Source organism: Leopardus geoffroyi, chromosome E2 (genome assembly GCF_018350155.1).
Source record: "Leopardus geoffroyi isolate Oge1 chromosome E2, O.geoffroyi_Oge1_pat1.0, whole genome shotgun sequence".
NCBI lineage: Eukaryota > Metazoa > Chordata > Mammalia > Carnivora > Felidae > Leopardus > Leopardus geoffroyi.
This window is the reverse complement of record NC_059335.1, coordinates 58,468,763-58,494,561: the sequence shown is the minus strand read 5'-3', so window position 1 is coordinate 58,494,561 and position 25,799 is coordinate 58,468,763. Positions and strand designations below refer to the sequence as shown.

The window sequence follows — 25,799 nt, the reverse complement described above, 5'->3', positions numbered from 1 at the left end:
GGCTGTGAGCTGGAGCCCCGGCAGGAGGGGCTGGTCAGAGGCTGTGCGGTCCCAGGATGCTGGATGTGGCTTGCTCGCAGGGGCAGGGTGAGTTCCCTTGCTCTCACGGGGCCCAAGGTGTCCACACCAGTCCTGGGCTTTTGGCCTCTTGTAGCTGGAGGCTTGATCGGTGCTAAAGCCAGCATCCTCGGGTGGCTGCCCACTGAGTAAGGGGACGGGGACCTTTCCTGGTGACATCTGCACCCAAAGCTGCAGTCAACCCCATGACACTGCTCACTGCCCAGCACCTGCCTCTGTCTTCAAGGAGGCTTTCTCTTCCCACAAGGGAGTGGTGAGGTGGAGGGGGCCTGTTCAGGGCAAGCTCTCGCCCAGGGAGGGCATGAAAATGGGGGGCCGGGCACCCCACTGCAGCCCTCATAGGAGCCATGAGAAAGAATGGGGGGAGTGGGTACCAGCAAGGACCCTTTTGCTGTGTGATCTTAGAAAGTCACTTGACCTCTCTGAACCTTTTTTTTTTTTTAACCCAGAAAGAGAGGATAGTATGGGGAGTATCTTGAGGATTAAGTAAAATAATCTGTGTAAAACCCCTGTACGGTGCCTGGCACGGAATGAACAGTCAATGTTAGTAGTATGATCAGGCAGGTCACCAACAGCTCTGGGCCTCAGTTCCCTCATCCGGGGAATGGAGACAGTGCCACGGGCACCTGAGTATTGTGGGACATTGAAGGTATGAATATGGGGTGCACGGCAAGCATCTGACCCATTCTTTTTGTTTTTTAATATTTATTTTAAGAGAGTGCAAGCAGGGGAGGGGCAGAGAGAGGGCGACAGGATCCGAAGCAGCCTCTGCACTGAGGGCACAGAGCCCGACCCTGGGGCTCGATCTCACAAACCGCGAGATCATGGGCTCAGCCAAAGTCGGATGCTCAACCGACTGAGCCACCCAGACGCCCCTTCTTTTTTTTTTTTTAAGTTTATTTATTTTGAGACCGAGAGAGCGCACGTGCACACACACACACACACACACACACACACACACAGACACACACGAGCGGGGGAGGGGCAGAGAAAGAGGCAGAGAGAATCCCAAGCAGGCTCTGTGCTGTTAGGGCGGAGCCCAATGTGGGGCTCCAACTCAGCCACCCCGGTGTCCCCACCTGCCCGATTCTTTCCAAGGCTTTCTCTGGAGCAGAGGCAGGTGAGCTGGGGGCTCTCAAGGTCAGCTGCCAGGGCCGGGGAGTTCACACATCTGGGAGCATCCGTCTTTCCCTACGGATGGGAGTTAGCACACTATCACCCCCCGCCTTCCGTGCCCTTGTCCCCTTGGTGGTGTCGTTGAGGCATCCCTGAGGAACGTTCTGGTCTACCCTAGTGTTTCTCGAACTTGAGTGTGCGCTCTTGAGTAGGGATCCTTGAGTAGGGATCTCCTTCCAATGCGGATTATGTTTTGGGAAGTCCGGGATGCTTCCCAGCCTGAGTCCCCGTCTGTCCCTGGGCGACCTTCAGCAAGTGAGTTCACCTCTTGGAGCCTCAGTGTCCTTGACCTTCAAGCAGGGATAGTAGCTAGGTTTGGGGTGGGGGGGGGAGTTTAAATGTACGAACACACAGAACCTAGAGGTGCCCACTAATGCTGATGTTTGCAAAGCTGTGTTTGAGAAGAGCCACCAGGCCCACCTGTGTGGTCACAACCTTGTGCAGTTGTTCAGTTCTGTGTGGACCTGACCCTTCGTTGTGTAGCCGCGGGGCCCAGGGGTGCCCGAGCACTGGACCCCGGCGGTCCGCAACAGACCAAGTCTGGCCGCCGGTCGCTGACAATATCCAGAGGCAGAGACAGGAAAGGGATTTATTCCTCTGAGGCCGACACTGGGAAGACAGCAGACCAGCGACTCAAAGACTCTCCAAAGTGCCGAAAATACTTCCAGAAAATACTTCCAGTTTATCTCAGGAAAGTGTGGGGCAAAGGTGGGTGGGTGCGTGCAGGTAGGCAGTGAAGCCAAACGCACCACTGTCTGGGGTCAGTCACGAGAGGTCTTGCGGGCTGTCAGGGCTGATGGGCTTATCACTTGAGGGGACAGCTTCTGTTCCCATCACAGGATGCTCTGCCCTCAGGGTCTTCTGCCTGAGCGGAGAGAGTTACTGGAAAGAACCCAAAGCAGCAAGCTTGAGGTCAGGGGCGCCTGGCTGGCTCAGCTGGTGGGGCGTGCGGCTCTCCATCTCAGGGTTGTGAGTTCGAGCCCCACGTTCAGCGTAGAGATAACTTAAGAAATAAAATCTTTTTGGGGCACCTGGGTGGCTCAGTCGGTTGAGTGTCCGACTTGGGCTCAGGTTGTGATCTCACAGTTGGTGGATCTCACAGTTTGTGAGTTCGAGCCCTGCGTTGGGCTCTGTGCTGACGGCTCAGAGCCTGGAGCCTGCTTCAGATTCTGTGTCTCCCCCTCTCTCTGCCCCTCCCCTGCTCATGCTCTGTCTCTATCTCTCAATAATAAATAAAAGTTAAAAAAAAAAAAAAAAACAGTCAGACACTCAGGGGCACCTGGGTGGCTCAGTCAGTGAAGTGACCAACTCTTGATTTTGACTCAGGTCATGATCTCATGGTTCTTGGGATTGAGCCCGTGTCGGGCTCTGTAATGACTGAGAGAAGCCTGCCTGGGATTCTCTCTCCCTCTCTTTCTGCCCTTCCCCTGCTTATGCGCGCTCTCTCTCTCAAAATAAATAAATAATCATTAAAAAAAACAGTCGGGGGGTGCCAGAGTGGCTCAGTCGGTTAAGCACCTGACTCTCAATTTTGGCTCAGGTCATGATCTCACAGTTTGTGAGTTCAAGCCCTGCATCGGGCTGTGTGCTGACAGCATGGAACCTGCTTGCTATTCTCTCTCCCTCCCTCTCTCTCTCCCCCTGTCTCAAAAGTTAAAAAAAAAAAGTCAGAGGCTCAGCCTACTGAGCCACACAGGCGCCCCCAGAATAAAATCTGCAGAAAACAAAACAAAAAACAGTTTGAGGTCAGAATGGAGGCAGCCGAAGTCCTCTTTCAATTAAAGGCGGGGGGTGGGGGGTGCTTATATTTAGGTGGGGAGTGGGTGTCTCTCTGGAGCTGGTCTAGAATGATGACTTAGTTGAGCCCAAAGCATGGCTCCCCGATTCTCACTTCCTGATTCTCTTCTTCCTTAAATACATCCTGGGGGAAATGGGTACTAATGTCTGTAGTTTATTTTTCATTTATTTGTGATGCCAGAGTGGTGCATACCGATTAAAACCAACAATAAAAACGCTTTGTAAATGGCTCCCCCCCAAGTGTGTGTCGCTGGCGTGTGGAGCAGGGTGGCGGTTAAGTGGCGAATGGAGAGGAAACGGAGGGGCATGAAGGGCTCTGGCCGCCGAGAGAGCCTGTCACCCCTAACCCGGGCGTGTCCCGGAGAAGTTCCCAGCTTCCAGGAGGGGAGGGAAACGTCCCGGCCCCTGACTAGGGACTCACGCTGCATGCCTCCGGGAGGGGAGGCTGGGAGGGGAGAAAAGCGTGAAAACAGATGGAAATGTAATTTTTTAATGACAGCAGCAGATGGCAGAAAGACAAGAGTGTATTCGCACCACGTCGGAGCCATTTGAGAGCGCCCGGCTCAGCCGTGATGTGCTTCAGCGGCTGGCAGGATGGCTCCCCCCGCCAAACCCTGGAGGCCTGCCTGGAGGGGGAAGGTCTCGGGGCCTCCCGGGAAGGGCGGCTGCCTGGAGCCACAGGTGGATGGAACCGCCTTGGCCACCTGTGCTGCAGGGCTTTTCTGGATCGGCAGGTACTCTCTGAGCTCTGTTTTTAGACGGTCCCTACTCTTGGCACCCCTCACCCCCACCCCACCCCGCCGGCTGCCCTAGGCCAGGCCATTGCCACGGCTCACCTGGACTTCTGCTCCAGCCTCCCGTGGCTAGACCGCACCCCACGCCTGCTGCGTCCACAGCAGCTCTGTCCTAAGACGTGAGTCTGTTCTTGTCACGCCCCAACCTGCATCCCTCCGAAGGCCCTTCGTTGAGCTCAGGATCCTGTCTTCAGCTCACCCAGCAGGCCCTGGAGAGCCGGCCTCTGCTGCACACTCAGCAGGGAGACTGGTGCCTCGAGGGCCGTCCTGAGGAAGGCCACTCCCGCCTAGAGTAGGAGACTTCACCTCTGAGCATCACTTGTGTCATCCTCCCCCAAGCCCCGCGGTGGCTCCGGGAGGTGGTGACGTTCGGAGTGGGCCACAGCTGGAGCCGGTCAGCTGAACCTGTCGGTCAGAGTCACTGCTGGCCAGAAGGTCATGTTATTACCCTCACCCTGGAGCCCCTGGAGGGGAGACAGCCCCCCACGTGGGAGCCATGGCTCTCAGGCTCCTGGGGCTCAGCTGGGTGGCCCGTCCCCATTAGGGAAGCCATCCTGCCCTATCATCAGGCCCCTGCTCTGAGCTATCTAATGACTTGTTTCAGCCGAGACCAGGGAATGAAGGTGTTTTCCAGTCTGCATTTCCCTTTTGCAGCCGTGACTATAATTCCAGCCCCCTCCTGGTGACACCAGCTGTGAGTCACAGCTTCCCCCGGGCTCCTCCCAGAGGCCACAGGAACGAGCCTGGAGTCCGTTTATCAGCTCAGGGGCCTTTAGCCTTGGCCGGGCCATGCCCCAGAGGTGGTGACTCCTTCAGTCCAGGTGCGGCCTGGGCATAGGGCAGGTGATTCCCCTGTACAAGCAGGTGGTGCCTCCCCGACCTCCTCCACTCTGCAGGGCAATTCGTCACCGTGCTGGGCCGCTCCCCTCCCTAGAAGAAAATCGCCCTCACGTGGCCGGGATTCAGACTTTAAGGTAAATTAATCAAGGATTGAATGAACACGCTTTGCACAGATGGGCCACAGGTGCTTCCCAAACACGCTCAGCCCAAGAATCACCTGCGGGGGATGCGTCGGCGGGTCGCGGGCCCAACGTCAGACGCAAGGCTGCCTGACCCTTCAGAGGACCCCGGGCCTGAGTCTGTGGCTCATACTGCAAATGTTCAGGTTCCACATGGGGCCAAGTGGCTGCCTTACTGGAGGGGGCAGCTCTAGGACACTTGTGTCATTGTAGGAAAGGTCTGCTGCCTTAAGGTCCCAAGTCCAAGATGCTGACTCATTTTCCGAGTGCCATTCTGCCGGGCTGAATTCTAACGTAACCGAAGGTATTGTAGCCCTGACTATCCTGAAGGAGGCAACAGGTTCAATTCCAGGGGTGTTTAGATGCCTGGGGGAGCCCCTAAAGGAGAGATTTCTCTTTTTTAAGTAGTCCCTCTACCCAGCCTGGGGCTTGAATTCATGACCCCCCCCCCCCAAACCTAGAGTCACATGCTCCACCAACTGAGCCAGCCAGGTGCCCCAAGATGGTTTTAAATAAACTTTTCTTTCTTTTCTTTTTTCTTTTTTTTTTTTCTAGAATAGCTTTAGATTTCCAGAAAGGTTGCAAAAATACTATGGAGGATTCCCATAGAGTGCCCACCTAGTTCCCCCTGCCCTACTCTGATCCATTTCTCAAAATTAATGAACCAATTTTGATACACTATTATTTTTTTTTTTAGGTGCAAGGTTTATTTCCAGTTAGTTAATGAGTTTCAGGTGTCCAATCCATTGATTCAAGACTTTCACACAACCCGGTGCTGATCGGGACAGGTGCCCTCCTGAATCCCCATCGCCTATTTCCCCCATCTCCCACCCACCTCCCCTCTGGTCACCATCAGTGTGTTCTCTGTCCTGAAGAGCCTGTTTCTCGGGGAGACTGGGTGACTCAGTCGGTTAAGCGGCCGACTTCAGCTCAGGTCACCATCTCATGGTTTGTGAGTTCGAGCCCTGCATTGGGCTCTGTGCTGATGGCTCTGTGCTGATGGCTCGGAGCCTGAGCCTGCCTCAGATTCTGCGTCTCCCTCTCTCTGCCCCTCCCCTGCTCACACTCTGTCTCTCCAGCTCTCTCAAAAATAAATAAACATAAAAAAAAAAAAAAAAAAGAGCCTGTTTCTTGGGTTGCCTTTCTTTTTCTCCTTTCTTCATTTGTTTTATTTCTTAAATTCTACGTATGAGTGAAATCATATGCTATTTGTCTTTCTCTGACCTATTTCACTTATTATACTCCATCCATGCCGTTGTAAATGGCAAGATTGCATCCTTTCTATGTATCTTCACTCCTACTCACATTTGCTCAGGTTTTCCCTAATGTCCTTTTTCTGTTCCAGGACCCCTAGTGACATTGAGTGATGTCTCCTTAGGCTTGTCCACTCTGTGACAGTTTTTTAGACTCAGTTTTTGATGAATTTGATAGTTTTGGGTTTTTGTTTTTACTGTTTATTTATTTTTGAGAGAGAGAGACAGAGGGTGAGCGGGGAAGAGGCAGAGAGAGGGAGACACAGAATCCGAAGCAGGCTCCAGGCGCCGAGCTGTCAGCACAGAGCCCGACGTGGGGCTCGAACCCACGAACCGCGAGATCATGACCTGAGCCGGGTCAGACATTTAACCGACTGAGCCACCCAGGTGCCCCTCCTGTATCCACCTTCTTGAGGGCAGAGTCTCTATAGACATCGTTTGGAATTCTTCTGCACAGTAAGGTTGTCACCTTGTCCCCATTTATTTTCATTTTAATTATTATTATTTTGTTATTATTTTGAGAGAGCACAAAAGGGCAAGCGGGTGAGAGGCAGAGGAAGAGGGAGACAGAGAATCTTAATTAAGCAGGACGATCATGAGATCCTGACCGGAGCCAAAACTCAAGAGCCCAACGCTCAACTGACTCAGCCACCCAGGCGTCCCTGTAACTGGCTCTTTTCACGTGGCATAATGAATTCAAGGTTCATCCCCATTGTAGACAAATCAGTTCCTCATTCCTGTCTGTGGCTGAATAATATTCCACAGTATGTACAGATTATGTTTCGTTCCTCTGTCCCTCGGTTGAAGGACATTTGAGTGGTTTCCACCTCTCAACTGTTGCGAGTCATGCTTCTGGGTATGGAAACACATTTAACCGCACCCCCCCCCCCCGGCCAGGTGACCCCGACGTATGCTCCTGTTTGAGACTCGAAGATGTCATCATTTTTGCAGTGTGTAATGCTCACCGTCTCATCTTGTTCTCTCAACAGCCCAGTGGGGTAAGGGCAGCCCTGCCCCTGTTCTACAGACGAGGACAAGGAGACTCAGGTGATGTGGCCCCCGGGCTCTGCTAGCTTTTCCACTCGTCCCATCGTGCGTGGTCTCTCTGAACCTCAGCTTTCCCACCAGCTCTTTTCCTTTGCTCTTTTCCAGGCTGTGAAAATCAGGGAGGGAAGCCTCGCCAACTGCGGAGCACAAATATTTGCCAGTCAAGAAAACATTCCCCTATCAGTCAAAACCCAGACAAGCTGGCATACACCCTCTGCAGATGCCTGAGGGAGCTTCTATTTCAGGAGGGACCAGGTGGCTCGCAGCTCCCCCCGCTCCCCAAACATCCCAGGGTTCTTCTCATTCACTGAGGTTCAAAGCAGTCACTTGCCTTCCGTCGCACAGCATCCAGAGGGACCTTTTATTTATTTCCCCCCCTTTTATTTCCTTCAAAAAATCTCCACGCTCAACGAGGGGCTCTAACTCAGGACCCCACGATCAAGAATAGCTCCCTCTGAGGTGCCTGGCTGGCTCAGTTGGTAGAACATCTGACTCTTGATCTCAAGGTCATGAGTTCAAGACTCACGCTGGGTGTAGAGATTACTTAAAAAAAAAAAAAAAAAAAAAAAGAGGCAGGGGCCTGAGCCCCCCGCCCCCCCAAAAAGAAAAAAAAAAAAACAAAAAACCAGTCACCTGCTCCACAGACTGAGACAGCCAGGCTTTGAAAGTGTTTGTCTTAATAAATGGCATACAATGAAGGAGATTTTCCAAAGCAGATAAACAGCAGACATAGCTTTCTAGGCCATGTGGGTGGGCAGAACTTAATTATGGCCTTACTTCATCTCTCTGGCAACCCTACAGGAGGCAGGTGCACGGCGCAAGTTTCAGGGGGCCTAGGGAGGAAAACATGGGGCTACCTGGGGTGGGGCAGCTTTCCTGTCGCATTCACAACACTGGAATCCGCCTGTCTCCAGGGCCTAGTGATCAAGGGTTCAGATTCAGCCCACTGCCTGTCCCTTCTAGCCTGCAACCAGCAGCTTCACCTCCCAGCAAGCTTTCCTGGCCCTGGTTAACATTCAGTTTCTACAAGCGTCCACGTTGACACCTTCTAGGGGATTCTGACAGAGAAGAGTGTGAGAAGCACTATCGGGTGTTACAAAAGCTCGCCGCGTGGAGGGACTGTGCAGCAGCCTTCAGGAAACTCGCCTGGGGTCCTTGCCCACGTACGAACTCTGAGCCTCTTCCCGAACTTTCTGAGCTGGAATATGGGGGTGGGGTGGAGGAATGCGCATTTTATAGGTTCTGACCAATATGTAAAGACAGGACAGAAGGCTGTGAAGTTAAGAGAACTAGGCTTTCCTGCACTCCGCTGGGGCCCCGGCGCCGTCTGTCCAGCCAGGTCACGCCGTGGCCTAATAATAAATGCATTTACTCCTCGCCCTGTGCGGGACCCAATGTAGACGTCCCCCGAACTCCACCCACAGTTTGAATCAGAGTGTTGGCGAGTAGGCGTCCGGGACAGGTGAATGGACACGGAAGCATGGTGACAGCTGAGCAGCAGGACGGGCAGAACCAGGGGCACAGCCCGAGAGAGGAGTGGGAAGGGGGCGGGGTCTGGACGCTTTGGGTCGCGGGAGGGGGTGTGGCCGCGGCGCGGGCGGGGCGGGGAGGAGCCGGGAGACGGGCGGGGCCGGGACGCGGAAGGGGGGTAGGACGTCGACGCGGGACGTGAGGGGGCGGGGCCTGGTTTCGAAAGGTACGGGGCCGCCCCGCGGGAGGGGGTGGGCCGGGCCGCCAGAGGGGCGGGGCCGGGGGCGGGGTCTATCAGGGAGGGGCGGGGGCGGGCCGCGAGAGGAGTATGGTCACGCCATAAGAGGGGCGGCGCCGGGCCGCGGGAGGGGCGGGATTGGGGTGTGAGAGGGGCGGGACGGCGACGCTTGAGGGGCGGGGCCGGGGCCCCGCGGCTTGGGGACGCGGCACGCAGCCGGGGGGGCGTGGTCTGCTCTCAGCCTAGTTGACCCTCGCCAATCCGTAGGCTCGAAGCGGCCGCGGTCCCCGCCTCCCGCCGCTCAGGGGAGAGCGCCGCTTTGCTATTGGTTGCCGATGCTCGTTCCGGCCGGGGGCCGGGCCCCGCGCGGTGGCGGGAAAGCTGAGGCTTCCGCGCTTCCCTGGACCTTGAAGGGCTGCGGGAGGCGCCAGCATGGACGCGGCTGAAGTGGAGTTTTTGGCTGAGAAGGAGCTGGTTACCATTATCCCAAACTTCAGCCTGGACAAGATCTACCTCATCGGGGTAAGGGCTGGGCCGGGCATTTGCCTCAGACCCCAACTCCTGAGAAAGGCCCTAGTGTCGGAGCTTCTGTGGACGCCTGGCCTCCAGTTCGCCGAGTGGTGGGGAGGAGTGCGGGGGTGGGGGGGGGTGAGTACGGATGCGGACCCCGAGTGGCCGGGGGAGTACGGGATTGGGGACGCCGAGTGGCGGGGGCGGGGGGAATACGGGGTGGGGGGGACGCCGAGTGGCGGGGGGGGGAGTACGGGGTGGGGGGTACGCCGAGTGGCCGGGGGGGGGGGAGTACGGAGTGGGGGGACGCCGAGTGGTCGCTGGGAGGGGGGAGTACAGGGTGGGGGGGACGCCGAGTGGCGGGGGGGGAGTACGGAGTGGGGGGACGCCGAGTGGTCGCTGGGAGGGGGGAGTACAGGGTGGGGGGGACGCCGAGGGGCGGGGGGGGAGTACGGAGTGGGGGGACCCCGAGTGGTCGCTGGGAGGGGGGAGTACAGGGTGGGGGGGACGCCGAGTGGCGGGGGGGAGTACGGAGTGGGGGGACGCCGAGTGGTCGCTGGGCGGGGGGAGTACAGGGTGGGGGGACGCCGAGTGGTCGTGGGGGAACCCTGAGTGGCCGGGGGGAATAAGGCGGGGAGGGGGGTCGGAATACGAGAGGGGGGAACGGAGGGCGAGGGACGCCGAGGAGACGAGGGGACGAACAGATGGGGCGACGTTGTGAGTCTGGGCCCGGAGAGACCAAGTCCGCGGGCTGGGCCCGGCCCCTCAGCTGTTCCCCGCCGTCCTCCCTGAAACGGACCCCGGTGGGCTGGCCAGGTGTGCGCAGGTGAGCACAGTTCTGCTCCCTCGCTTGGAGCGGCCTCCCTGGGTCTGTGTTCGCAGCTGGGCTTTTAGATTTCTTTGGGTTTCGGCTCGTGCGGCGCCCTTTCTCTTGTTGGACAGCAGTGGGGTCCGGTGATGCTCGTTGCCCTGTTTTGTCTTACTGGGGGCTTGATTTTCTTTTGGTAGGGGGACCTGGGGCCTTTCAACCCCGGCTTACCGGTGGAGGTGCCTCTGTGGTTGGCGATTAACCTGAAACAAAGACAGAAGTGTCGGCTGATTCCTCCTGAGTGGATGGATGTGGGTAAGCACGTGGGTGGAGCAGAGCTGGGGTGACCCCCGCCCTTCGGGTGGAAGCAGGGGGCCCCTTCCACGCAGGCCACCAGCCGCTGATCAGCTGAAGTTAATGAGTGGTCGGAGACTCACCTGGCAGAGTTCGCTCACGGCTGTTACCAATGTCACGCTGGTTTGAGGCATGTATACCAATGTTCGCTTAGGTTTTGAATGTAAGATATTTCAACTTTAATTTATTTTTTTTAATTTATTTTTGAGAGAGAGTGAGAGACAGGGCATGAGCAGGGGAGGGGCAGAGAGAGACGGAAACACAAAATCTGAAGCAGGCTCTGCAGTCTGAGCTGTCAGCACAGACCCGACGCGGGGCTTGAACTCACGAACCGTGTGAACGTGACCCGAGCCGAGGTCGGCTGCTCAACCGACTGAGCCACCCAGGTGCCCCTCAACTTGCTTTACATTTAAAACTATCATACGACGTTGAAGGGGCATTTCTTGGGACTTTTAAAAGATAACTCTGTTGGGGCCCCTGGCTGGTTCCGTATGCAACGCTTGATCTTGGGGTCGTGAGTTTCAGCCCCACATCAGGGATACGGTTTACTTAGAAAATACTTCTATAGGCCAGCATGTGGCGCAGAGTCCTCTTGATGCATCATCCCAAACAAGGGAATATTATTTGGCCATATAAAGGAATGAAGTACCTGTTATGCTACAGCTGAATGAACCTTGAACACATGATGCTAGTGAAAAAAAGACCCAAAGATCACACCCAGCTCTGAATATACTCAAAACTGTCGAATTGTACATTTTAAATGGGTGAGTTGTATGGTGCGTTAATTATGGCTCCGTAAAAAAGAAAATGAGACACAACAATGCAGACAGGCTTCATCCTGAGCCTTTGCGGTCTTTTTCCTACCTGAGACAAAAGCGGCTCGTTCTAGCAAAGAACGTTCATTTTATTTGGAATGGGGGTCCATACGGAATTTGAACGGCCTCTGAGTGACTTTGATTATCCCCTGCCAATTGGGAATCACTCGGGGGCACCTCCCTCCTCGAAGCAAGGACCCTCCGAGCCAGCCACTCTCAAGTACACTTCCGGAAAGACTGTGGGCATCTTCTCCTTCCGGTCCTAAAGGTGGGGGCTGGCGGCCCTGGTGGGTCTGCCACAAAGGGTAACCCCCAGTTCCTTCTGCTGAGGGGCTCTTGCCAAAGCAGCGAACGCTGCCAGGTCTGGCTCTGTTAGTGCTACTTCCTGTTCTGGCAGCTTGGGTTCATCCAGACCCAAGGTGACAGGGGCAGAGGCTGTCTTGTCGCAGGCCCGTCAGGGCCAGAGAAGGTGTGGAGGGCGTTAACCCGAGCTTTCTCACTGGCCGAGGCCACACTGGGGTGAGTGCTAGTGAGACAGCACTAGTCAGTAGGCTCGGCCCGGGAGCGGGCCGCCTTCCGATGCCTCGGCCATAGCGGAGTTCCACCTGCTCTTGGGTGTCCTTGAAACGGAATCACCTGGTAGGTGTTGACTTCTCTTATTTAAGGCTGTTGCACATGCCATTACGTCATTCTTCTGTTGCCGAGCAGTGTTTCATTCACGGTAGAGTACTCCAGTTCGGTCACCCATTGTTCTGTTGGCGGATGTTTGGATCCTTTCCCATTTTGGGCCATTGCTAATGAGGCTCTTATGAACATTCCTGTCCAAGTCTTTTTGTGGATATATGTTTCTAATTCTCTTGGGTAAATACCGAGAGTGGCAGATTGCCAGGTCACAGGGCAGACTGTGCTTAACTTTGTAAAAAACTGTCAGCCAGCCCTCCAGAGTGGTTGGGCTGTCACTTATCCCGCCAGAAGTGTAGGAGAGCTCCCACTGTTCCGCGTCCTGGCCAACATTGGGTGATGTCAGTCTTTTCGATGCGTTGCAGAGTTTGAACAGAGGTGTTTCATACTGATTTAGATACTGGAGGAGAATCAGCTGTACAGAGAAGATGTGCGTGGGGCGAGGGCAGTGAGGCGTAACCCAGGCTGAGAGTAGTTTGCCCGGTTGCTGGAGGTGGGCAGACGTGGTTGGAGTCTAGGCGTATCTGAGTTTGTTTATTTTGAGAGAGAGCGTGTGAGCAGGGGAGGGGCAGAGAGGGAGGGGGTGAGAGAACCCCAAACAGGCTCCACGCTGTCAGCGCAGAGCCCTGTTCAGGCCTCAAAGCCACAAAGTGTGACATGATCTGAGCCGAAATCAAGTCAGGAGCTGGACGCTCAACTGACTGAGCCACCCAGGTGCTCCTAGGTGTATTTTGAAGGAAGAATCCACAGGATTTGCTGAAGGACGGGCTGTGGGGTCTGAGAGGAGAGTTAAGAATGGATGCCAGGGAGGGGGTGCCTGGGCGGTTCAGTTGGTTAAGTAAGCGTCAGAGTCTTGATTTCGGCTCAGGTGTTGATCTCACGGTTCATGAGTTCAAGCCCTGCCTCGGTCTCTGTGCTGCCAGTATGGAGCCTCTTGGATTCCCTCTCTCTCTCAAAATAAGTAAGTAAACTTAAAAACAACAACAACAAAAAACGGTTGCCAGGGTTGCTGGCCTGAACTACAGAAGGATACGGAGGTGCTGTTCCCTGAGCTGGGGGAGACTGCAGGAGTGTGAGGGCTGGGGTGGGGACCAGGAGTCGGGGTTTGACCATGTTACACTGGAGGTGCCTATTGGATATCCAGGTAGAAATCATGTGAGCAGGAGTCTTTGGTCAGGGAGCTTGGGAAGGGGAGATGTGGGGATATGAATGAGGAGGTCATCAGGAGTGTTTAGATGGTATTTAAATGAGGCAGGATGAAGCCACGTGGGATGTGGTTTGGGTGGCGAAGGGGTCAGGGGGCTGAGCTCTATATCCCAGTGTTGAGAGAGAGGTCAGGAAGGCCTGGAAGAATCCGCGAGACAGGTGTTCCAGAAATCAAATAATAAATCTGCCCTGAGGAGGTTTGATCTTTGTCAGATGTGAGGACAGATGGAACCATTGGGTTTGGCTGAGCAGAGGCCATGGGGGTCTTGGTGAGCTGTGTTGGTGGAAGGGTAGAATACACACCCCCCTGAGTGGTCGAAGAAAGGAAGTTTAACTCTTGGAAAAATGGTTTGCCGTCGGGAGAATGTTTACACCCAGTGTGAGGCTCGAACTTTGGGCTGCAGTATGGCACCAGGGGAGCATGGGGGCCACCACTGAGAGCGAGACCCCCCAGCATAGTTGTGTGTGTGTGTGTCCTTTAGCAACAGCGGCCAGTTCAGGTTCAGGACTTTCTCAGACCAGTGAGACAGGGAGATGGGACTGGGCTCCACCGAGTGACTCCGGCTGTGAGCGTTCAGCCCTCCAGCGTCCTCACCCCGCCTCCCGCCCCGGCCGCAGTGGCCGCGGTGTAGAGCCATCTTGCTCTCTTCTGGAAGATGCCTAAGTAAGTTTCTCCAGCAGCCGGTCCCTTTGTGCATCAAAGGCAGGACGCTGTGCTCTTTCCCTAAGAACTCTGACGTCCTTTCTTTAGTAATAGACCTTGCGGGCCACAGCAGCAACGGTGAAGGAAATTTGCCACCTTCCATAAGAGAAATATTGGGGGAAATAGACCCTGAACCATCTGGTGACTGGTGTGTTATTCCAAAAAGTGTTTTCTTCTTCTTCATGTTTTTGTTAGTTAATCGAATAGGTAATAGACATTTGGTTCATTTGGAAGGCTTAAAAAATACGCTGGGTGTGGTGATGGTAAAACGTATACCCTTCTAAATTTCAGAAAAGTTGGAGAAGATTAGGGATCACGAGCGAAAGGAAGAAACTTTTACCCCTATGCCTAGCCCTTACTACATGGAACTTACCAAACTCCTGTTAAATCAGTAAGTACGTTTCCCTTCTTAGAGCTCACCTGTGGGATACAACTCGTGATTCTCCTCCCCTGGCCTGTCCCTCCTGTCCTGTCGCACGTTTACCTCTGGGGTCAGCGGCGTCCCTGGCCACCCGGTTCCTCAGATCGGTAATCCGGGAGGCGTGTGTGTGCACGCACCCTTGCCTGGGCTCCCTCCTTTTCCCTTTCCTCTTCCCACCCTTCCCTCTCCTAGGCAATCCCTCGGCTCTCTGTCACTTGGCATTGGACCCAGGTGGGAGCCTCCATTGTCCTCTCCAGCCTTTGTTCTTGACCGTAGCTGGGCTCTATGAGTGAAGCTTTACCCCTCGGTCTTTGTGCGCGGGAGTTCTCGCACGGCCTCCGCAGGAAAGGCCAGAGGGCTCGCGCTCACTCGGAACCCTAGCTGTAATGAAAGCCCGCTAGTGCAGTCACTTCTTGTTTCCCTGTGTCCAGTTCTGGCTCCCCGTTGGCTGCTGCTTTTTTGTTGTTCAAGAGGAAAACTTTTTTTTTCCCCCCCGAGCGAGCGAGTGAGCGAGCTGGGAAGAGGGGCAGAGGCAGGGACAGAATCGTAAGGAGGCTCCACGCCGGGCAAGGAACCTGACATGGGGCTTGATCTCACAGCTAGGAGATCGTGACCTGAGCCGACATCAAGAGTCGGACGCTTCGCCGACTGAGCCCCCCAGGCGCCCCAGAGTAGTCTTTTAAAGACGGAGCCGCTTGGGACTCCCCTGTTCCTTGGAGCCTGTCCGGGGTTTGGGCTGATGTCCTGATTACGGCTTGCAAAGCGCCGCCTAGCCTGGGCTCCTCCTGCCTTCTCTCACGGCTCTTAGACCCTCTTCCCTCTGATTCCCACGTCGGCCTCTCACTTCTGTACACGTACCAGGGTCCTCGGGGCTTCCGTACTGTGTTCCCTGTGTCCAGTAGGTCCCTCTGTTCTCTGCTCCCTCCTTTGGTTTAGCCTGACGGGGGCTCTCTCACAGGTTCTACGTGCCTGTCCCCTCGGCAGCTCTGTAGCCCCGTGGCGTTTGTCAGCTGTGGTCTCGTAGTCACTCGTGTGGCTGTGCCCTGCCACCCCCACCCCAGTGCTAGTGGGAATGGGTAGGGACTAATTTGCACTAGTACGGTGCCTGGTGCACATGTTTGTTGAATGAACGAATGACGTCAGTAGAGGGGGGCAGGCAAGCGTGGATGAGTTTTACTTGGGAGACACTAGAATGTCATCTGCAAAATGGGGGGAACCTGGGTGGCTCCGTGGCGCCCTGTTGGGCCCTGTGCTGAGCCTGGGACCTAAGTTTCTCTCTCTCTCCCCCTCCTCCACCGTCCCTTCCCCCCTCTCTTGCGTGCTTGCTCTCTGAAAACAAAAAAATAAATAAATAACAAAAGCGTGGGGCGCCTGGGTGGCTCAGTCAGTTAAGCGTCCACGTCTTGATTTTGGCTCAGGTCATAATCTCACAGTTGGTGAGTTCGAGCCCCACGTTGGCGTGTGGCATTCTTTGTCTCCCTCTCCCCTCTGCCTGTCCCCTGGTCACACACCCAGTCCGTGGGCGAGCGGTGTGAGCCTGTTGACCGGCAGCCTGAGGAGTGCTGTTCCCATTATGTCGGGATGCAGCCGACTGCTGGTGCCAGAGAAGGGATCCTTGGCTTGAAAAACGAGGGACAGTTGCCGAGAGAAGAGGACGCTGCAAGTAGGAGGCAGGGACCTGTTATGTTTGGGGAAGCAGAGCGGTTGGGGCAGGTGTGAAGGGTAGGGGAGCCCGGGCTGTTATTCTGGGGCTGCAGAGGACCCGGCAGGGTGTCCAGCGGATCTGAGAGCCTCGTGGGGCAGCAGAGAAGGTGACTTGGAAGGGAAAATACGGACGCCGAGGTGAGGGGCCTGCTCATCTTTAGTTTTTGTTTTGTTTTTTTGTTTCTTTATTTTTTGAGCAAGCTCGAGCAGGGGAGGGCCAGAGAGAGGGGGAGAGAGGATTCCAAGCAGGCGCCGTGCTCGATCGCACGCAGCACGAGATCGTGACCCCGAGCCAAAATCAAGAGTCGGATGCTCAACCGACTGAGCCACCCCAGCGCCCCAACATGTTTAGTTTCTGAAGTTCAGTGTCTTATGTATGCGGTTCCTATCGAAACTCTTGTCGGAGAATTCTTTGTAACTCATTCGGCCAGGGGCCCTAATTTTACCTTTGTTCTGCAGTTCAGTTCACAAAGTAGCTGGGGTCCTTTGTTCCTTAACCTGCTATTCAGAGCGTCAGATCCAAATGTTTGGGTCTTCAATCCAATCCACCGTGTAGATTCTATGCCACTGATTCTCCACTGCTAATCACAAGCTACTTTCAGCTTTCCCAGCATGCCTGGTGGCGGATGGTGTTGGCCTCTGCTTTCGTCTTCTCTTTTGTCTTCTCCTTCAAAGGTTAGTTGAAAATCTAGCTCCCAACGGGACGGCTGTCACACTGACCCTTGCTGACTCCAAACTTTTACCCAGAATTCACTGGAGAGAGGTTTGCCGGGTTTATGCTAATGCGCAGTTTCTTCCTCGGTTTCTGTAAGCGTACTCGTGTTCTCTGTGGACTGGGACCGTCCCTAGCCTTCAGAGCTTTGGGGAGGCCAGAACTGCTTTGTGGTGCGAGCCCAGTGGCCAGCACAGAGCTGTTGTCTTCCCCTGGTGGGTTGTCAGCCCTTGGATACACGAGGAGGCGTGAGCAGGGAAGTCATGACCTTTGAGCCAGCCCGTGAAGCAACTTCATTCAAGGCGGACATTCTACGGCACAGAACACTCCGTTACCCTGAGACAGAGGATGTCCGACTTCCAGCTTACTCTCCGAAGGTCTCGCGCTGCAGCCTGCCGCGGGGCAGCTGACATGAGCACAAGTAACTTTGTGCGGATGGATGGTGGCTGAATTGTCTTGGCACCCAGCTTACCTGCCAGAAACGTTTACCTCTTCAAACTGAAAACAAAGGGAAACGCATTTTGTGTTTATAACGGCTCGTGTTCCCCTGAGCCCAAGCAGCAGTTTCTAAACAGCCACTTCTACCTGGAAGGGCACCTGGCTGGTTCAGTGGGCGGCGGGTGGTGGGTTTGAGCTCCCCGTTTGGGCGTGGAGCCTGCTTAAAAAGTAAAGGCCGCTTCTCCCCAGATGTTGCCGTCTGTAGTCTATCAAGTGCTTCCTTATGTGATTTTTTTTTTCACATTTGCTTCCCTCAGTGCTTCAGACAACATCCCGAAAGCAGATGAGATCCGGACCCTGATCAAGGATGTGTGGGATACTCGCATTGCCAAACTGCGGGTGTCTGCGGACAGCTTCGTGCGGCAGCAGGAGGCCCATGCCAAGGTGGGCGCGGTGGGGGCGGGGCGGGGCGGAGGGACGCCCCCTCTCAGTAGATTTTACATTTTCTCAAGTCAAACACTCCTCAACCAACCCAGTCGGTTTTCTCTTGCGTTTTAGCTGGATAACTTGACCTTGATGGAAATCAACAGCAGCGGGGCTTTCCTCACACAAGCGCTCAATCACATGTACAAACTCCGTACAAACCTGCAACCTTCGGAGAGTGTCCAGTCGCAAGACTTCTAGAGAAAGACCCGAATTTGTAAAGAAAGGCCGGCCGCAGGCGTGCCAGGTGGTATGTGTGCGTGCCCAAGACGTGGTGGGGGCACTCTTATTTCTGGAGTGTTCTAGAACCGTTTTTAAACGCCTGAGAAACTGTGTACCAAAACAAGGAATGGGTTCGTGACATTGGTGGAAAGCAACAGGTTCGTGCTCAGTCATCGAGACACTTGAGTTCCACATCTGTCTCTGGGAGCCAGCTGTTCTTTTATGGGGGGGAAGAAAGCAGCTTTGGTGAAACATGTGATCTTTCCTAGCAGAGCCTCCGGCCTCCCGGTGGCTGTCGTGTGGGTGAGCATTCGGTGATGTTTTGTGTTTTAAAGAGTGATACAGTAGGAGTGGCGATGTGGCCTAGGACTTTCCTTTCTTGACCAACGCTGATCTCTTGGGCGAAACTTAGCCTCTCCTTGGGTTTGCTCACAGAGAAGGACACAGTTCACCATCTGAGCCCAATAAAGCTGGAATCCGCCCAATTCTTGAACTGGGGTTTTCTTCTGCATTACTACCAAGAGAGCAAGTCCCATGGCTGAAATGGCCTGACTGATCAAATGGAGATCAGGGGTAATCTTCAGACTGTTCTCTTGGGTACTTCTGGTTAAGGTGCAGGGCTGCTTATCAGGAGGAAAGCCAGCGGGGCGCCTGGGTGGTTCAGTACCTTAAGCGTCTGACTCGACATGATCTCCTGGTTTGTGGGTCTGAGCCCCGCGTGGCACTCCACGCTAACAGCATGGGGCCTGCTCGGGATTCTCTCTGCCGCTTGCCATGTGTGTGTGCGTGCATGCACGTAAGCTCTCAAAGTTGAAAAAAACGTACAAGACCACACCAGAGGTCATCTTTGGACTCAGAAGCCATTCTGGAGGTGGCAGGACATGTGGCCTTGGCATGATTTAGGATTCCTTGGATTGATTATACAAAGAAAAGATGAACCCAAACATAGATTTGCAAGACATGGCCCGTATGAGAAGAAAAGGCCTTAGGAGAACAGAATGAAGAAAGTCCGGGGCCTGGGAAAGGTGGCCATAAGTAAGCTGGAGATGGGACAAAGGAAGGAGTAAAGGTTCTGCAGGGACTTGACTTGTGGTGACCCTGTAGACTTTTCACAAGGAGATTCATGAACTAAGAACTTAAAGGAAAGCGTGGGAAAAATGGATTGTGTGCTCTGGGGCACGTGACGAGGCTCAAGGCATTGTTCTGGGAGGGCCTGTGCTGCTGCCCTTGATGGAGAGGAGAGACTTGGCTGAAGGCAGTGTCTCAAGGAAGGATCATTTCTTTTCCGAGGAGAAATACCTTTCAATCGCGGTTTAGAATCGCTCTAGAAATTACCTTACCTTGAGGGGAGAAAGGATGCTTTGGAGGCATACAAAGGATAGAAGGTTCTGTACCCAGCTGGCTTTTGATAGTAGCACGGTCAGGAGCCTGCTCTCCCTTGGGCTTTTCGGAGTGATCACTTTTACACGCGTGATCAGCTGAGCAGAAGGAACAGCTTCTGGTGTTTGCCCTTTAGTGTTCAAAGCTCAAACTCACCTGACGTGACTCAAGCACTGTTTCTCCGTTCCAGATCGCTCCCCAGCTGTCCTCCAACTAACAGCCAATGGTTGTTATCTGAGCACTGGAGGGCCAGACACGGAGAAGACTGCTCTCTGTCACTTCAGGGGACAGTTCAGAGGGTTGCTTTTGGATGACAGGACTTGCCTTTTCATCTGGGGACTCTTCTGGAATGAACCCGCACGGTACTGGGGAGAGCCAGGAGTCCTGTAGAGCTCAGACCTCACCCCTTAATACCTTTCTTTTAAAACCTGTCTTCACATTTTACCTCTAAAGCTAGACGGCTGGGCTGCTGGGTTTTTTTTTTTTTTTTTTTTTGGCCCTATTAGGACATACAAAAGATTTGCCTCTTAACATGATTTAGGAAGATTTTATTTTTTTGGATGTTGTCAGAAATTACAGCAATATATTCATAAATACCTAATTACTACATTCAACAAATAATATTACAATACAATTAATTCAAACAAGTACACTTAGAACAGGTTTAATTTCACAGCATCTAAACTGCCCCCAGAGTGACCGAGGCATTCCTCCTCCCTCCCATGTACTGGTTTTACTGTTCTAGCAAGTGAGCACAGGGCACATACAAAGTAACACAACCAATCAGCGTGGCCTTCCTCAGGTCAAGGCAGAATGAAGGAGTCTAAGTTAAGTGCTGGATCAAAAAGTTGGGACTGGCTACTGTAAGACGGGAGAAGTCAGGTACTGGTTTCCGTGGGGTGCGGGATATTTCCGCTGCTAAGTGGCTAATACACAGCTAAGAGTTACAGAATTGGCTTGTGCCGACCATCTCCATCTTGTGGTGGATCCCTGGAATTTTCTACTTTGAAGACCGCTCAGAGGGGAAAGGGGGCGCCTGATTTTTGAGATTTGGCAGCCTAATCGAGCTACTGGAGTAAAACCCATTCCACGTACAGGCCTTCTTGTACTAGGATCCTCCGCTGCCGAGAGTGCCGGCTCCTCTAAGTATTCTTGGAATTTCCTTAAGGATGTAATCTATTAGAATGTGAATGCCAATGAAGTGTTTAGCCTATATTCTGTAGGAAAAAAAAAAAAATCCTGTTAAGTCCTATCTTGGTCACTTATCTGAGATCATGGACGGAGGTCATGATTTTATGTCCCTTTGGCTCTAATTAGAGGAAACAACATTTTCAAAGGATCAGGTCGTAAGCGCCAAGTTCGGGGGCTCCCGGTTCGTTTCTAAGGATGGGATTAAATGCAGAACCCCAGGACCCCACTTTGGAAGAGGACCCTCACAAGCGGAGTGCAGTCCCCTTGAGGACGGACGGCAGCCAAGTGTCGCAGGGGCGGCAGGAAGACACACGGTCGTGCAAGACGGGGGTCTCCACGAAAATACTGACCCGGGTTACGTCATGAGCTCTAGAGCAGATCTGGCGTACTTCTCAACTCTGTCTTTTAAACTCAACGTGAAATAGCGGACAAGGATCACGCGTTTGTCCATTTTTAAGCCCAAACTGAAGAGAGGTGGTGCTGTTGTTTCCAAACCCTCTGAAAACGAAAACTAGCCACCGGACGGGAAAGCCAGGTCCTCGTGGTGCACCTCTGCTTTCTTCCCTTCCTTAGTTTCTTCGTGCTGCCTTACTGGTCTGTATTCTGATTGTCTTTCTACTGAGGTGGGAGTGCGGGGAGGAGGAGGGACCGAGGCTGGAAGGCAGGGGAGGCGGTTAGTCTCCAGCGGCAGGGAGCGGAGCCCTTCTAGCTGCACCCACGGCTTCCACCCCTGGGTGGTGACCGCCCCCCTATGGGCGTGGCCCTCGACCTGTAACAGCACCCCAACAGGGGGCTCCCCTCGGATGGCGAGGGGCGGGGCGGTTTCCTCGAGCCCTCCCCAAGCTGCTTAGCAGGGGCGTCCGGCCCTTTTCCGGGGCCGGGGGAGGGCGGGGAGTGGGGTGCTGAGGTGGAGCCCTTGAGCTTGCTCTTTCAGACCGGAACGAGCCAGCCGACTCGGGAGAAATTCGGTCACCTCGTCCCCTGACTGCTCGCAGCCGAGCCCCCTCTCAACACCTATCCCCACCTGTGGAACGAGTTGGGCTCCCAGTGTCTCTGCAGGGGAGGGGAGGCCCGCAGCACAGGCCTGCGTTCTCGAGTCGTTTTTGTGGAGAGGAAGGCGCTTGTTGACTGCTGATAATACTGGCGGCACTTTTTGTCTGAGTTTGCTAATAACTAGAAGATTCTTGGCAGACATACAAAGCAAACTGTGTGGGAACAGATAAAGCAACACAATGCCATCTGCCAGCAAGCTGTTCTGCACAGCTAAGGTCTGGTGCCGAGGGCGCGGCCACTGAGCCCAGTGAGTAGCCTTCCTGAAGGTCGGCCAGCCTGTCCCTGACCCAGGGTGAAAGGGACCGCGGCCAGCAAGGTTCTCGCCTCCACCCCCACCCCCGACGGACCCGCCCCTGGCTGCTTGGGCCTCGGGTCTGGGCCCGTTCGGGCGAGAGGAGACCCTGCCTGGATGAGCTGGAACGGGGCCGAGAAGGAAATACTGCTTTGCGCGAAGAGAGATGGCTTCCCCGGTTTCTAGCCGCTCCTGTGCTCAGGACAGTAAGTTCGAAAGGAGGGGAAGTTCAGCTCAGACATGGTTTACCTACTTTTAGGCTTTTACAAAGCTTTGCATCTAAATAAAGCTTCTAAAGTTTCTACTTTGCACCTGTTCTCAGACTGCTGTAAGACACCTTAGAATCCTATCACAGAACTCGCTCCCTTCCTGACAGGTTCTTTCGGCGGAGCCGCGGGCGCGCTCGGGTGCACCGGGCGGCCTCTGCCCGCCGGGGGCCGAGCCCCTCCACAGTAGCAACTGGTTCTGTCTGCGCCCCAGAGCCAGGGGGAGGGGACAGGAGGAGGTAAGAAGGAACAACACCTGGCTTTCTACGTCACTTTCTGGTGCAACTCAAAAACGAAGTGATCGCATAGGCGCCAGTGGTAAGCTGTTTGACTTTTCTTCTTCTTTAATTGTTAAAAACACTTCAATAGTTTAATGTCCTGACCAGCAGCAGTACAAACACTAAAAGCAAGTTTTTTTGCCCAGGAAAACAAAAGCAAAAAAACAAACAGAACCCCCAAACAGGAAAACAAACAAACAAAAATCCCCCAAACCACATATTTAAAAATGGCAGGCTTTTTATAACAATAATTAAAGTAATAAAAACATACAAAACTTTGTTTTTTTTTTTAATATATATACACAGTACAAGGCTGAAGCACCTTTGACTTTTCTCTCAAAATTTACGTTTGTATGAAAACACAACCCACCGCAGTAACAATTTCGTGGGTGTGAACGTATGTATACATAGAGCTCTGTACATTTTCCCCCACGGAGTAGTAAAAAGGTACCTTCAGTTGGGTGATGCACTTTAGATAAGAGCTTTTCCGGGGAAAAGCCTGTGGGTGAGGCTTCGGTATTGGTGCTTTGTGGGCTCCTAGGACCTGTTGCTTCGGAGAAAATTTTGCAGAAAAGTAACAAACAAATAAGCCCTTTGCCAGGAAAATGCACCCCACCTTCCTTCTGCCGAAGCCGGTCTCCGTCCTGGGGAGGAGCGAGGCCGACCCCGCGCCGGGGCGGAAGGGGACGGGGGGCTCGAGGAGGCGGGGAGCCGCGTGGCCACACCAGAAACCCAACACAGTCGGTCTGATCCGTTCTTCCGCACCCAGGGGCCCTCAATGATACGGTTTTAGTGTTGGTAAGGGAGCCTTCACTTTCAGACTAGAAAATAATGGCGTGGGGGAAGAAGAAAACCACCTTTCAAAAGAAAAGAAAAGACCAAACAAAAAGAACGATGGGCGTCCTAGTCGGTTGCTCGCTGAATGACAAAGGTGATTCCTTGCATTGAAGTCAAGGCAGGTTCGTTCTTCTGGGGCCTGGAGTCCGTTGCTTCATGCATGGCACATTCTCTTTTTTTTTCTTTTTTTTTTTTCTTTTTTTTAAATTTTAAGCTTCAAACCTCCCAGTGAAAAATATTAAATATTCAAGGTAATAAAATAGATAATATTTCTATACTATAGGTTCGGCCTAGCACAAGGGAAACCGTCACCTAGGATATCCCTTAAAGTAACCTCTAGGCCAGTGCATTGCAGGCAACACAAGGCACTTCCTTAAGTGATCGAGTTCTGCCTGGAGTCGCTCCCTCTCGGAAACAATCTTCTGTTTCTGGCTCCTCAACTCCTGGAGAGAGAGATTGATTCAGGTAAAACACTCATCTCACGGTAAGGAAGTGTGTGTGATGCACGAATGCACCGGGGCGGGGGGGAAAGGCCAACCTCTAGTCTGGAAACTTCCCCTTCCCAGCTCAGCATTCGGGCGGTGGGCTCTGGAAGAACCAATTCAAACCGTGACCGAAGCCTTGGGTTCTCCCAGTATCTGGTCCGTCTCCTAAAACCAGGGTCTGTTGCTGGCTCAACACCAACCCTTAGATTTTAAAAATTAGCTGATACTACACAACTGTGGCTGCTCAGGACCGGCCAAGAGCTGCACCCCATGTCCCCACGTGCCGGGAGGATGCCGGGGAGTTGCTCACGTCATCGGCTGCAGGAGGAAGGGGGCTGGGGTGCGAGAGCTCTGCTCCCCCTGTAATATCGTCTTCCATCCCCCTCAGCCAGTCACCGTAGGGGGAGACATACGGGTAACACCTCCCCCAAAGGGATATGCAAATAGCCTCTTCTCCCTTCCAGAACCAATACCCTGTAAGTGAACAGGGTATTCTCCTTAGCTCAATCTCGGGGAACCCTCGGGCTCCTGAACTCCCCGCCCAAGACTACACCTGTTAGCCTCCTAGGAGCAGTATTCCCACCCCTCAAAACTTGTCTGTATGGGGGACAGACGCAAGCTTAGGTTCAACGAAGCTGGCTGTGTCTTAGGTACCTGCCCGGCCCCTCTTCCCCGGTGGCACTCACCGCCATGCTGTGAGAGAGCTGCTCGGCTGTGAGGCTGAGGCTATAATGCTGTGCCTCCAGCCGCCTGCACTGCGTCTGCAACACCTGCCGCTCCAGATTTTGCTCTGAAAAGACAAGCCGCGTCGAGCTGCTGTGTGTGTGTGTGTGTGTGTGTGTGTGTGTGTAGGGGCCACAGGCCTGGCCGGGGTCACCCTTCTTGCGGTGCTCTCCTCAGGGCCACACTGCTCCCCGCCCTCTGACGGGCACAGGGAAACCCAGCCAAAAGTAGCCAAAAGACTACTAGGAACTCCTTAAGGGGAAAGTGGTGGTTGCAAAAAGTTTTTCAAAAGGAAGGGTACAGTGAGAGGTCTGAGAGCTTGTAATAAGCTGCTACAAGGCCAGAGTAAACTTAGAAACCGAAAATAGAATTCTAATTAGTAAAATCTCTGCCTTGCCACAAGATACTGGGCCTGCTTTTCACAGGAGTGGCTTCACACTTGCAAGGGTCAAGGACAAGTCCCTGCTTTTCTATGAAGCGTTTTGAGAATGGAGACCCGGGAGAGCAAGCGGGCAGCCTACAGAAGGGACGGCGCAAGGAGGGGCACTACAAGCAGCCTCCTGCCCCCTCAGAACCCAGACTGAAGTTGGGAAAAGCGCTAACGAAGGCAGCCCTGAACAAGCAACATCAGGAAACACGAAAGCTGAACCCTCCACCGGAAACACGAACTCTGACAAGTCCTCTGCGGCCAACTCGGCAGGAATGAGGACCTCTATTTTGTCCCCAAGGTGCATAAACCAGAGAAGCGGCTCTCTGTCACTGCCACTCTCTGTTCAAGAGCCCAGCGCTCAAGGAGAGAACTAAACTATCACAGAAGGTCTGACCAGCTAGGACTACCTAAGGAATAAGGGACAACAAAAACTGAAAAACGCACCAGGTACCTAAATAAGTCTAATAAAAAAGGCCCCGCTCATGGCAAAAAGCCAGCAAAAGTTACTTAATGCAATTTAATGCCAGATTCACGGAATAACATCATCATCAAAAAGATCCATTCTCCCCAAATCTGTAAATTCAACACAACTGAAAATTTGCATAGGGATTTTCTGGGTGGCGCAAACAAGGCGGCGACCTTGAAATCCCTGGGAGAAGCCCAAGGGCCAAGAACAGGGGGGCTGTCCGAGAGGTGAGTGCCTGCGGACAGCCGAGAGCAGGGGGCCCACGGGGAGCAGCCAGGAGGATGCCTAAACCCGCCAGGAAAAGGGGTTGCCCCGGTGGGAACGGTGAAGTCAAATGAATTCTAGGCATAAGAAATGCGAAACGTGAATTTAAGAAAATGGACAGAATCATCACATCCTTGGGGCAGAGAGGGATTCCCAAACAAGGCACCAAAAACCAAACCCAGAGAAGCTGGACACGCTTGGCTCC

At 53.8% G+C, this 25,799-nt stretch overlaps 2 protein-coding genes and 1 long non-coding RNA gene across 10 annotated transcripts in view; 2 read left to right on the top strand and 1 right to left on the bottom strand.

Moving 5' to 3' along the window:
* Positions 1-9,187: 9,187 nt before the first annotated feature.
* GINS2 (GINS complex subunit 2) lies at positions 9,188-18,414 on the top strand. The gene is made up of 5 exons (XM_045439899.1): positions 9,188-9,394; positions 10,391-10,505; positions 14,241-14,340; positions 17,542-17,668; positions 17,783-18,414. Exons 1-5 carry the CDS (start codon positions 9,305-9,307, stop codon positions 17,906-17,908), a joined length of 558 nt encoding a protein of 185 aa, XP_045295855.1. The 5' UTR covers positions 9,188-9,304; the 3' UTR covers positions 17,909-18,414.
* Positions 18,415-19,842: 1,428 nt separating this feature from the next.
* GSE1 (Gse1 coiled-coil protein) overlaps positions 19,843-25,799 on the bottom strand; it is a 390,196-nt gene continuing 384,239 nt past the window's right edge. For all 7 annotated transcript variants that reach the window (XM_045439892.1, XM_045439893.1, XM_045439891.1 and 4 more), the window contains 2 exons: positions 24,398-24,501; positions 19,843-23,669 (listed from right to left, as the gene is read on the bottom strand). In XM_045439892.1, the coding sequence (XP_045295848.1) occupies positions 23,535-23,669; positions 24,398-24,501 (239 nt within the window). In that variant the 3' untranslated portion in view covers positions 19,843-23,534. The remainder of the gene's footprint in view (positions 23,670-24,397; positions 24,502-25,799) is intronic.
* On the top strand, positions 23,580-25,761 carry LOC123577722. Of its 2 annotated transcripts, none has more exons than XR_006702046.1 (2): positions 23,580-23,691; positions 24,860-25,761. It is a non-coding gene; the product is annotated as an uncharacterized LOC123577722 (long non-coding RNA). The 2 variants fall into 2 exon arrangements; XR_006702047.1 differs by having other exon boundaries at positions 23,589-23,691; positions 24,838-25,761.